The sequence below is a fragment of the Manis pentadactyla genome, chromosome 2 (assembly GCF_030020395.1).
Source record: "Manis pentadactyla isolate mManPen7 chromosome 2, mManPen7.hap1, whole genome shotgun sequence".
Classification (NCBI taxonomy): Eukaryota; Metazoa; Chordata; class Mammalia; order Pholidota; family Manidae; genus Manis; species Manis pentadactyla.
Window position 1 is genome coordinate 60,016,828 of NC_080020.1, and position 13,071 is coordinate 60,029,898.

Genomic DNA, 13,071 nt, shown 5'->3' on the forward strand with positions numbered 1-13,071 from the left:
GATCCCTTCATTCTTTGGCTCCTGGCCCCTTCCTCCATCTTCAAAGTACATCACTCCAACCTTTTCTTCTGTCCTTAAATCTTCTCTCTCTCTAATCCTCCTACCTCCCTGTTGTAAAGACCCTTTTGATTACACTGGGCCCACCCAGATAATCCAAAATAATCTCTCTATCTTGATCATCTCTATCTCTATCCTTAGTGTAATCACCTGCAACATCTCTTTTGCCATGGCAGGTGACAGTCACAGATTCTGGGGATCTGACCATGGACATCTTTGGGAAGCCATTATTCAATGTACACAAGATATTATGGTCTTCACTGTGAAACTATTAGTATGCCCTAGTATTTGGAGAAAATATATGCTGAGTTTAATCCTTTATTGACCCATTCTGTAACATTAGTAATGCTCCCTTATGAGTGGCTCTTATCATATGAGACAACAAAAACATCAGTCAACTACCATTTTTCATGATCACAAAGTTGCATTATTTTATATGCCAATAAAAAGGAAAAAAGAAAATTTTGTCGATTAAACCAATTAACTACCTAATATAAGATGCATTCTGATTTGAAAGATGTTTAAATGTAATAAAAATGTGTCTTGAAGTAGATGAACTATTCAATATTGTGGTTTCAGTGGACTACATGGCACAGATTGCCCAAGAAATTCTTTCCTTTTCCATTAGCAGCATGACTACTATAAAGTTCCTATTTCAGGTTGGAAAATCTGGTTCTGTTAAAATGCAGCATTGAAACAAATATCCCAAGTGACCTGCTGCTTACAATGTCTAAATGTATACACACGACTGCTTTAAGTTATATTTAGCAATTTCCTTTATTCCAGTATTCTGGATACTAAAAATAAAAATACTAGTCCTGTTAAGGCCACATCTTTTGAAGATAGACTTATTATTTTGTACCTCCCAGTGATAAAATGACAGTGCAATCATCTATAGCATGCATTAGATACCTGAAGGGCACCAAAGTAATTAAGTCTATACTATTAACCTGGAGCTTCCAGATCTCTGGTTTGACAGTTATTTCATAGCCAGGATGGATAGGAATGGAACGGAAACACAATTTTCTTTAAATAAAAAAAGCAAATATGCTGTATCTTGATGGTCCTTATCTGCATTTCACCTTTATCATCTCAGGAGCAATTCTTCCAGCACACAGCACAGGCCTTTGTGTTTTCATTATTTTCTGCCAACAATCTCTCTTTCCTGGGAGAAACATCTAAAGTTAATAAAGAGATAAAACCTATTTTCTTTCAGCTGTGTTTTTTTCAGATTTTTCAATATTCAATTAAGAAAGGGTAAAAGTTGCAGTCCACCTTAGAGAAACACTGTTACACTACTGATTTTTTTCCCCCTCCCATAGTATTTCTCAACTTGGACTGTGAAAAGAAACCTTGTACTGCTTAACTAGGCTATGAAACAATGATAATGTTTCTGAATTCCAGAAAAACTTGGAACAAAAGAAGACTCTCATTTCTCAGAACTCTGCATTGTGTAAGGTTCCCCTACATTCAAGAACATGTTTTTGAAAATTCTTCTTGGCAGGAAGTAGATTTTAAGCCTTATATTTTCTTGTCTCTTGCAGTGAGTAGCATTATTTGAGATGTTGATCTCATGAGTAAAGGCCAACTGAAAATGCAGCTTTGTTTCCTAGCCCGACCAAAAGGAAGGAGACTTATAGAATGTTTAAATTAGTAAGAGCTGTAAACTTAATGTCATGGCAAATCTTTAATTTTACAGATTAAGGAATCATACTATACTCACATGTACTGTTCAATTTCATTTAGGTTTGGATATACAGAGCTAAGCTAATTTCTAAATTAAGTCTACTACCTAGAATTCAAGCCACCAGACATACTGAGATAGATTTTGTTTATTTTGTGCTTTCTACAGGAAAATGTCTACTGCAAAATTTTACTAGTTGGGAGGTGTGTACTGCACAGAGTTGAAAGAACTTATTCTTTGTGACTAACATACAAATAACTTCTATGAAAAAAGACTCTTTTTCTCTCCCTTAGAATTTATTTGGACATGAGACTAAAAAAATGTTATTTGGCTTGTGGGACTTTATGCTTTCAAATGTAAATATCCTTTTTTTACTAAAAAGAAAAATATTTTTCCAAAGACCTGGGCTTTTGTGAAAGTCCAGAACCTGATCAAAAGGGAACTGGGCAGCTGAGATCCTCCTTGGGTTCAGCGTAACATGTTGGTGAGCCCTTGAACTTCCTGTTTTGATGTAGAAATTCCTAGGTATATCTCACATTGTAACAGGACGATACAAACAAATTTGAGATTTGTAGTTGTAACATCTTTTTTTGTAATACTAGAGAGGCATTTTCTAAAATGGTGCAATAAAATGTGATCCTAGTTTTCACACGTGATTCACATTCCCAAAGAGCATCTAGTTTACGAGCTGCCTTCTGGCTACTAGAGGCCGAAAGTAAAGTAGCCCCCTCATTCGCCGTTTCATTTTCCATGGTTTCGGTGACCTTCAGTCAAATGCCGTCTGCAGTCCGAAAGCGGACGATCCTCCTGACGAATCAGCAGAAGGCCAGTAGCAGCCTGATGTTACGTCACAACGCCGGCGTCTTTTACCTCGCTTCGCCTCACCACGCAGGTGTTTTATCATCACACGTCATCAGAAGAAGAAAGGTGAGTAGGTACAGTAATATATTAAGCTTTATCATAGATATTATATGCAGAAGAAAGAACATACTACATACATGAGGTTTGGTACCGTCCGAGGTTTCAGGCACCCACTGGAGGGCTCGGGATGTACCCTCCTGAAGATAAGGGCAGGCTACTAAATTGCACTTCCAAATTCCTAGCAAACAGCTGTGACTCCTCTGTCTCTCTTACTCAAGAAATCGCACTGGATGATAAGTGCATGAGAGTATCGGGAAAATCATTGACTATATTATATTTTATTTTTAAAAATCATTCCTAAGCTTTGATATTCTATACAGAATACCTCACATCTGATAGAGACAGAATGTACAATTACGGTTGAGAACAGATTTTCTTCAGTGTTCACTGATTTGATCATGAAAAAGGAGTACAAACAATACATTTTATTTAATTTTTCTTTCAATGTTTGTATTTTTTAATAGCTAACATAGTTATAAAAAAACCCAGAATGATATTTAAAAAATACACACCGAGAAGTCTCATTCTCACACATCTGTCCTCATTTCCCCTTTCTTGTCCCTTTTGGTAAGTATTAGTTTATTTACTTTCTTACTTGTGTTTCTTCATGTAAATACAAACATAGATAAATACATTTTTCTTTTTCACAAATGAAGGCTACTGTGTTCAATTGTCCTGTACCATTTTTAAAAATCTACTTATCCTAGGATATTCCATATCATATACTGTAGTAATACATCACTACACAGAAATACATATATATATATATATATATATACACACATTCACATATACGTTTCTTCTTCACAACTGCATAGACTATATATACCATTAGCTATTTAATCAGTTCAGTACTGATGGACTGAAGATACATTTCTAATCTTTTGCTATTGTAAACAATGCTGCAACAAATATCCTTATATATGTTATTTTGTATGTGAGTGATATTTTCTCATTAAGAACCAAGAAATGTTTCAAAAGATGTGCAATTTTGAGTTCAAGAAGTTCAATGTCTGGAGGTGGGGTTGGGGGGGAAGGATTCCTGCAAGATCTAGTCTTCTTGGATTCAGGATAAGATAAAATTCCTGAAGTGGGAGGTTGCTGATTCAAAGATAAATAAGTTTGTACTTTGTATATATTGCAAAATTTTATTCCTTAAGGTTATAAGAGTAACATAAAAGTTCAAAGTTGTCAAGATTTTGCATTTTTTGCCAATCCGATGAGTGAAAAACAGTCTCTGATTACTTCTTTGCTTATCTCTTGTTATGAGTAAGTTTATTTTTTTATGTTGGCTTAAGAGCCTGTTACATTTGTTTTTCTGTGACCTGTCTACTCATATGATATACCTATTTTTATTGATTGTTGGTTATATTTTTATGGAGTTTTCTAAGGAACCCTGTGTATACTGGGATGTGAGCTGTTTGTAATATGAAGTGCAAATACTCTTTTCCAGTAAGTTTATTTAATTGCTCAGCTTATGGCTTAACGCACCCACATTTAATCTCTCTCCCTTGTTACTGGAAGTAAAAGTTACGTTCAGTGTATAAACATATTTACATGTCTCCTATCTTAAAAACAGAAAATATCTTTCCTTTGTCTTACATTGCCCTGGCTGCTATACTTTTTCCTTTACAGCCAAGTTTCTTGAGAGACGAGTTTTCACTCCTTGTCTCCATTGTTTCTTTCCACAGCTCTGAGCTTTGGCTTTTGCCCCATCGCACATCCAATTCTATGACTTTATAAATAGCCCCCTAGTTCTCAAATAATTGTGTTCTTTTCTCTCACATCCTACTTCATCTTTCCTGCAGAATCTGACACTTCAGTCATTCTTTCTTGGCATCATTTCTCCTTTGTTTCTTTTCATGACACTTTCCCCTCTGTATTCTTCAAATATCTACTCACCCCATCTTATTCTTCTTTTTGTCCCTATTATACACGTTCAAGCATTATGACTACTTTGTGTAAGTCAAGGACTCCTAAATCTGTGTCAACATCCCAGTCCCCTGGCTTCCAAGGTCCAGATGTACATATTTCAATGCCTTGTGATGGATGGACCACAGACACCTCTTTCTCCCTCCTCCGCCTCTCTCCACCCATCACTGCTAGTTCTCAGATGGCTTTAATCAAGTTAACACCCTGATTGATGCTAATGCCTTTGCATCTTTATTTACTAATATGTAAAATGGGGTTCAAAATGTTCCCTGCCTCATAGAGTTAAAATAAGGATTAAATGGAAAAATAAACACTGAATGCTGACAATTAGCCATCCCTTCCTTTCGCTACCCTTTTCTTTTCCCTCCTCCTTCTTTATATTGTAATTATAACATTAATACTACAATTACCGTTAGTGGTTTTCAAAATTTTGTTCAAGTATCTTCTTCTCTGGGAAGTTATTATTTACAACAGCTCTCCTGACAGTGATTTGCTTTGAAAGAGTATGTCTAGTTGAAAAAAAGGTAAGAGAATGAGTGATTCTTGAAATGAGTGAAGCGTGCTAGGTCAGAGGTAAGCCTTGCTCTGCTAAAACTAGCAATATGTCTGGCACATAGCAGGTGTTCAGTAAATATTTGTGGAAGGAGTGTTTATCACTCCACATACATCACTACTACATCTCAATGTATGTCCACAGAATATAATTAAAATTACGGTCAGTGATTCAGAAATCTACTTGATTACCATGATAGTAAGATGTGCTCGTATTGGGCTTCATTACTGTGTTTCATACTTGTGTTTGAAGGGGATATATTAGAGGCAGATTAAGCTGTTAATTCCTTTCGAAGAATGAGAAAACTTTTATCCACTATGGTCAGAACATTTGTGTTTGTAATAAATGATGACAAGTTAAGCAACCAGATGTTTTTCTATCATCCCTTAAAGGATTTATTTTGCCCTGGAATTAGTGTCAAAAAATCATTAATTCTGTGATTTGTTAGAGCAAGAAATTTTATATTATCTCAAATGAATGACATTTCTTCTTCCCCTCACCCTATCCTTTATATTCATCTACTTTTCATGTCCCTCAGCCAAGAGAATAAAAGGCACTCTACAGCAAAGTTTCTCAGAATATCTCAGAAACAGGATCTCATGAAAACCAAATAAACTGGAACAGAAAAAAAGAGGCATAGATATAAATGCTCTAAAGCCATCTGAATTTCTCTTTAAGTCCTAGGGTTTATTTTCACATCTATAACTTAATATATACGGAGAAGTATGGTTTTCTGACCATTGCCTTATTGTTATTTCACATTTCTCAGCAGTGAGAAGCATAATAATTTATTTTTGAAGTATAAATCATTCAATATTTTCAAGGCAGAAATCATATGGTTTAGAGGCATAAGAAAATTGCGTCAGCATTCCATCTTAATAATGAACAACTGGGGTTTATTATTCATTGACCTATGGAGACACGTTAGAGAATTAATGTACTGTGCTGCGTATATGATATACTAGGCTTGACATGCTTTAAATTCTGAAAAATTACTGATTTAGTTAGCTGGGTAGTGGGTAGTTTAATAGATTTAGTGATAATGATAATCCTTTTAACAAATACTTGTTAATATTGGCTAAATATTTGTTTAAATCTTGTTAAATATGTATGCAATTGGTGTGCATTTGTATTTGAGAGAAAGATTAAGGCAATCATACCTCTGTAATAAGTTACTACATCTCCAGTTTCTGGTACACATGAAGTAATTCCTGGTATTCTTAATCTCTAATATTCCATCAAATATCTTGACCCACAACTAAAATATGATGCCGGACACTGTATCATCTTTAATGCTGGATTGCAATTCAGAAACAAATTAGACCCTTAACTTGAAATTTAAATGGTAGCTTTCTCGCTGAAGTTTAACATGAAAAATCATATAATCTGTTTGAGTTGAGGATACCGATATTCCATGGAAAGTAGTACTCTCCTATTTACTTTCTTCAAGTGTCCTTAAAAATTAATTTTCATATTGTTAAGGAATATTTAAATTTAATAATAAAATGGAATTATGCTTTTCCTTCTACTTACAAATAAGAAAAGAAAAAGAGAGAGAAACCAAGTCTCCCTGTTACTTCTTAGTTCTAAAATGCTGAAGTCAGGCAACAGAAATACATGCAACAAAAGAATTGGATGTCAGAGTGAGATTAGTAATTTAAGTGGTTTAAGTAGTATGCTGAAAAATGGCAGTAATTTCACGGTCGTGTGTGTGTGCGGGGAGGGGGATTGCAGGGAGGGCGGGGTTTCAAATCCAGCATGTTCAATCCAAAATGTGTTACCTCTCTTCAGTATTCCCAAGGGGAAAAATGGACCTAGATTTTAAACAAGGAAATAGATGTCATTAGGTATTAAGTCCTGAGTCATATCTTTATTAATTCCATAGTTTGTGAAAGAGTAATGTTGCTTTGGCATTTATAGTAACTATTATCTTATTAACTGATGCTCACATACTACTTTTAAGTGAATATTATTTGGTGACATTTTAGCTTTGTTTCTCACAGTAGTACACCAAAGGAAGGAGGGAATGTTCTATAGCACAGGTGAGGTCAGTGAATTCCTTGATGGAGTGGCATGTCTTCCCTTCTCTTGAAAGTTTAAAAGTTTCATAGTTTCGAGCAAATTTCCCTAGGGCTTCATACATCATGGTCATTCAACAAATAATTTGGATGTAGCTGATACGAGCACAGAAGATAACAATTCTAGAATCTGTTTTCCACAAGCGATTCTTACCATAAAGATGAGAAGCTATGGGATAGCCTCAAAAAAATTATTTTTCTTCTGCTGGCTTTCTAAGGGATTTTTGCAAGTTTTCCATTTATGATCACTAAAACTGTGCTTGCATATTCAGTAGCAGAAACCTATTGCTCTGAGTGTAATTTTTCTTTACACCGTGTACACTCATAGAAGCCTACTTTGATTTAACAGGGAGATTTGGTATTCACCAGACTCATGGTGCTAACTTCAGGTTTCTCAGTCTTGGAACTATTGATAATTGGGGCCATATAATTTTTTGCTGTGGGACCATGTCCTGGGCATTATAATGTGGTTAACAGCATTCCCGTCCTTTACCCACTAGGGCAGCAACACTATCCCAGTTGTAATAATAAAAAATGTCTCCAGACATTGCCAAATGTACCCAGAAGGTGAATTACCCTCAGTACAGAATTACTGCTCTGATTGGTTTGAAGGTAGTTTATATTTTGAATATCTCTGGTCCCAGATATGTAGGTAACCTCTTCATGGGTCTGTGTTTCTTGAGTCATACATGTAAGATAATTTTGGTTCTGCACATCTTCACAGGACTGTCAAGGTATCCCAAAAAAGATATAGATAAGGAAATACAGTCTCCCAGTGAGAGTGTGTGGTGCCTAAATTGTGTAGTCAGAGGAGACCCTTCCTTGTTTATGCAAGTCAGGTTTATAAGCAAAATACTCTGCATAGTTACTTGCACATGAAAAGTGACTAATAAGCTATAGGTACTTGTGTTGTTACACTTTTATTTCTGATAAATTGTAGAACTGTACATTCTCTTCATTCATGACATCTGGATTATCACCATACTTGGCAATTAGTTGGAACAGCAATTATCTTTTTTATCTGATATCATTTGGCCTACCTAAGAATATTTAGCGCTCTAACTCGCTGACTCACTAATAGACTTAAGTTGCCTTTCCTATATCCAGGGACAAAGAGAAAATGGAGAAGTATCATTAGGAATATACTAAGTGAAGTTTTTCTTTTAGAATCACAGTAATTTTCTTAACAAGCTCAGAGAGTTCGGCTTTCTACGGATATTTTCTAATTTTTTAAGCTACATAAGACGGCCTTAGAACTACTGCCAATAACCCAAATTTAGCAGCAATCCCTAGATTTTGGAGCTGGCTGAGTCTGGCATGTAGTAAGGGTTTAATAAATATTTGCTGGTGAGTGAAATAAATGCTAGAATACTCTGTACTTTACTAAAATATTTGATTCAAAACTGAAGAAATGTCATAATGACTCAATGGCAGATGTGATGTTCTATCATCCATCTCCATGTCAGAACATTTAATTGAGCTTAGGTGCCACAGGCAAGGTGACAGAATTCACTTTCCTGGGCTTGCTTCAGCCTCATTGCCCTTTTGCTTTCATTTACTTCATAATAACAAACATCAGTTACTGTTGGAGTGGGAACTGGGACAGAGATGGGGGTGGGGTGGTATATATACTGAAGTAATAGTAACTTCTGAATTAAAAGTTATTGTTATTTTGTTTCTCAGTATAGGTAAAAGCAAACTTGCTACAAATCTTTCCTGAGTGATGGCAACAACTTAATTTTTCTAAGGTAATAGTGAAAGTGTAAAAGAAGTCCACTCTTTGCCACTGAGTATATAAAAGCATATGGGACTATCCTTTGTAAGAAAGAACACTGTTTCAGATGGAAAAGAAATATACATACTCATTTCCTTTAGGAAAGCACATATTTCATGGAAGCAACCTAAGGTGTGCTTTAATTGAACCGTTATTCCGGATGTTTTGTTAAATTCCTTAACACTTTCATTTTCATCTCATTCCTTGAGATAAGTCAAATTTATGTTTATATATGTGTGTGTGTCTGTGTTGTAGGATTTTTCTCTCTCTCTCTAAATTTCTAGTTAACTTCGTTAAGCCTTTGCTACCAGCTAAACTAAATAGGTGTGAAAGAACACGGTGGGAGGCCCCATTAACAACTATCCCACAAAATCATCATATAGATGAAATAAAATGTTTGTTTTAGGGGGAAGTGCATAACAAGGTCTGGCACATAATATGAGCTTAGGAAATATTAATAGCTTGTCAGCTGTAGCCCTGCCTTTCCCTGTGATTGTGCCTCCTCCATGGCTTAGGGTTTTCTGCAGCAAGAATATTAAAAACAAATACAAGGCATTTTTTTGAGGTTTACCTGCTTATGTGGGCAAGGGGGAAATCACTGTTTTTGGAAATTTACTCTCCTCTGGCTTTAAGTCTTTTCCTGTCATTATCTCAAGCTTTGTTACAGCAATTAGAATATAGGAACAAGAAAGCAAAAAGAATCTATTGAAAAAATTTTTTTAATTAAGTTGTCATTAATATACAATCTTATGAAGGTTTCACATAAACAACATTGTCGTTTCAACCTTCACTGATATTATCAAGTCCCCCTCACACCCCATTGCAATCACTATCCATCAGCTAATAAAATGAATCTACTTTTAACAAAATTTATTTCTCATTACATTGAACATTAAAATAGAAAACCAATAATTAAAAATGCTTAGACTAGGGAGAACGCTCAGTATGTTTCCATGCAGCATCATAACCTCTAGTCCCAGGTACTGCAGGCACCCAGATGCCTGTCCACATCAGCCCACTTGAAAGACCACACTACGGTGTTCACTTAGTGACACATGATGACATATTTCAGGTATGTAGACATAGTGGAAGTTAAAAATGGACCATTTTCTTCACTATATTTTTTCTAACTTGCTGATAAAATTTATTGTAAAATTGAAGTTCAAGGATAACTTTCCATGCATCTTTTCCAGACTTTGGTAGTCCTTCCTACCTTTTTTTCCCTCCTATAAATTACAAAAGATAAGTAAGTCAAGGTCAAGGCCAAGACCTGCCTAATTTTTTATTTAGAGATTTATTATTTACTAGAAAGTCAAAGGAAGAGTAACTAAAGGTGTCGGCTGCCAGGTCCTATTCCTGCACACCACCAAGGATGCCACCCAAACCAAAGGTGTTGATTGACAGCACTGCCTGTCAGGGGGCACTCCACTGCTGAGCAGCTCATGCTAGACTGCAACTAAGTGGCTTCACAGTCTGCCACCATGCCCTGAAGGAGGTGGGCTCAAAATCCTCATTCTTCCTCAGATGCAATGAGAAACTATCTCATGACAGTCTCCTGGGGGAGATAGAAAAGTGGGCAGGAGATGGCCCTGAGGTAGTGCCTCACCAGCCTTGCATTCGCCTGTGTTCTGCAAGGATCACGAGGTATCCTGCCATGATTCAGAGGCTACCCTTTAAGACTTTGCCTGTCTGGCTCATGTGGGTGTGTGCAGAGTTGCCTGGGTGCCATACAGAAGCCATTCCCCTACAGTTTCTAGTTCTTTTTGTTCAAATCTCTTACCACTACCTACAAGGATGTTTTACTGGTATCCTTCTTTTCATCCAACCACAAAGTTGGATGATATTCTTAGTCTGTAACATGGGCAGTGGGTATAAATTTTCCCATCCTTAAAGCTTGGATGGAAAAAACTTTACAGTCCTTCATTTATCAAAAACATTTGCCTATAAAGCCCCATTCTTAGGGTTAGCTAGAAATTCAGTCTCAGTCATTAATGGAACTCGCTTTCCTTGAGGGCCACGCTAAAGGGAAGGATCTGATGCATTCCAGAAGAGGAGAGAGGGTGTTTTCAGCTTTGCTCCCCACTGGTCACGGTGGACAGCCTGACTCTCTCAGCCTCCCTTGGCTTCTTACTGGCCCTGTTTGCACATTTGACTTTGTGATGAGGTTGTCGGTTTCAGCCTGGTTTGCAGCTTTTCTGGGGGATGAGGGGGGTGCCTAATTATTCTTCAGGGCTATGCCAGCTACTCTGAGTGCAATCTCTGATACTTCCCTAAACCTACCCCAAACTCTTTCCCATTCCTTTTTTCTTTTGCAACTTCCTCCCCATATTCTCTTCTATAAGTTAATAAAAATCTCTCATGAAAGGGATTTTAGGAACACTATGTTCTCCTATTTAGGAGTGTGTGTGAATGGACTACAAGTTAAAACCAGTAAGTATTTTTTCACTAACTCTCTCTGTTAAACAGTTAAACTTGTTAAATTATCAACAGAGCAGATGGAGCAAGAGTGACACACAGAGAGCTGACCTCATCCCAAAAGTTTCTGATGTTTTTCCAGCATTTGCTAAAGAGATGAACATTTCTAGAGCTCAAACTCTGTTATTATGAGTCACTTTTAGAGGTATGTCAATCACTCATGGAAATGTTATTCAATCCACTGTTTTTATCTCCAGATTTTTCTCTCCTCTGATTACTTGAGAAGAAAATGTTGATTATGACATCTTAAAACAAGGCCTCACCCTAATTTATGCCTATTTACTGATAATTATGTCAGTTCAATTGTTACACTGGATATTTAATTATATTCACACTGAGAGTGGGATCCATATAATTGTGGGTTAAGAGCTAGGGTTGGGATGATGGTTAATTTATAAGGACAGTGTTCTCAGGTGCAGTCAGCACTCTCAAATTTAAAAATGTGATACATTTCAATTTACAGGGTTATAGCCAAGTACCAAGAATGAAGAGATAAGGAACAAAGTCCTGCCAGATGCCAATCCTTGCCTTTATAGATCTTGCTCAGTTGTATTCATTGAGGGTTGCAGACAGGTTCGAACCACCTAGTCCCTGGGCCAATACTGGTTAAGTCTGCCAATATACACAGTAGGATGCTTCTGCCCCTGCCAAGTGGGGTTTGAAATTTATCTTGCTACTACAAGCTGGGGGTCCCTCAGATGAACCCCTAATCACCAGATCGCCATTTTGTAGCTTTCTTCTCAGCCTGCACTCTGACATGCACAGCTCATTGGCTCCTCTCTTTGCATTGCAGGTACCCACATGGCATACAGCCCTACCACCAGATCACTTATTTGGAGGCTGAATGTCTTGGATATCTCTTATTGTCCCTTGCTTCCTGTACCTATGATTACTAGTTCAGCTCTTTCTCTCAACCATAATTGCTACCACAGCCTAGAAACTCCTGTCCCCTCTGTCACTTGTCTGTGAGATGCTAGTCTGTTCTGGCTGGAGCCAGAGTTCACGCTGACACTCTAGCAGCCATGATTCAGAGCACTGGCGGCTCTGAGCTATGAGCCTGGGTCCTCCGTGCTCCCACCTCCTGCCTCCCTGTCCCCAGAAGTCAGCACTGACTGAAGCCCTAACATGCCTCATAGTTAGGTCCACTTAGAACGTGTTCCCATGATTCACTGGCTGGCTACCGTTCTGCCATTCAGTTTGTCCTTGTGCATGTACACACATTCCTCAGAAATCTTTAGCCAGCCTTTTCAACAAACCCAAACTCAGGGATCACACTGAGAGGATCAGCCTGTTTCAATTTGTGCAGAAGTAGAGGGTTTCAATTTAATTATTTTATTTGCACTTCAGAAAACCTCCTATCATAAGCACTTTTTCTTTAAAGATTATTTCATAGGAAGATCTCAAAATACTGTCCATGCTGAGATAATTCATTGTCTTCTCACCACATGGAGAAAGGTGAAGAAAGATGCAGGACAAGGATAAGGCTCACTGATTCTCAGCGTCCTCCCATACTCCCCTTAAGACACTAACAATCTGAAGATCTAAGAATTATTTCCAAGATGTGGCGACAGATTTAAACTACTCTTAAGAGACCCCA

The 13,071-nt window shown here is 37.1% G+C and overlaps 1 protein-coding gene across 1 annotated transcript in view; it reads left to right on the forward strand.

The window, feature by feature from the left end:
* Nucleotides 1-2,515: 2,515 nt before the first annotated feature.
* Nucleotides 2,516-13,071, forward strand: part of SLCO6A1 (solute carrier organic anion transporter family member 6A1) — a 266,388-nt gene continuing 255,832 nt past the window's right edge. The window contains 1 exon segment of the mRNA XM_057497503.1: nucleotides 2,516-2,668. Within this exon segment, the coding sequence (XP_057353486.1) occupies nucleotides 2,516-2,668 (153 nt within the window).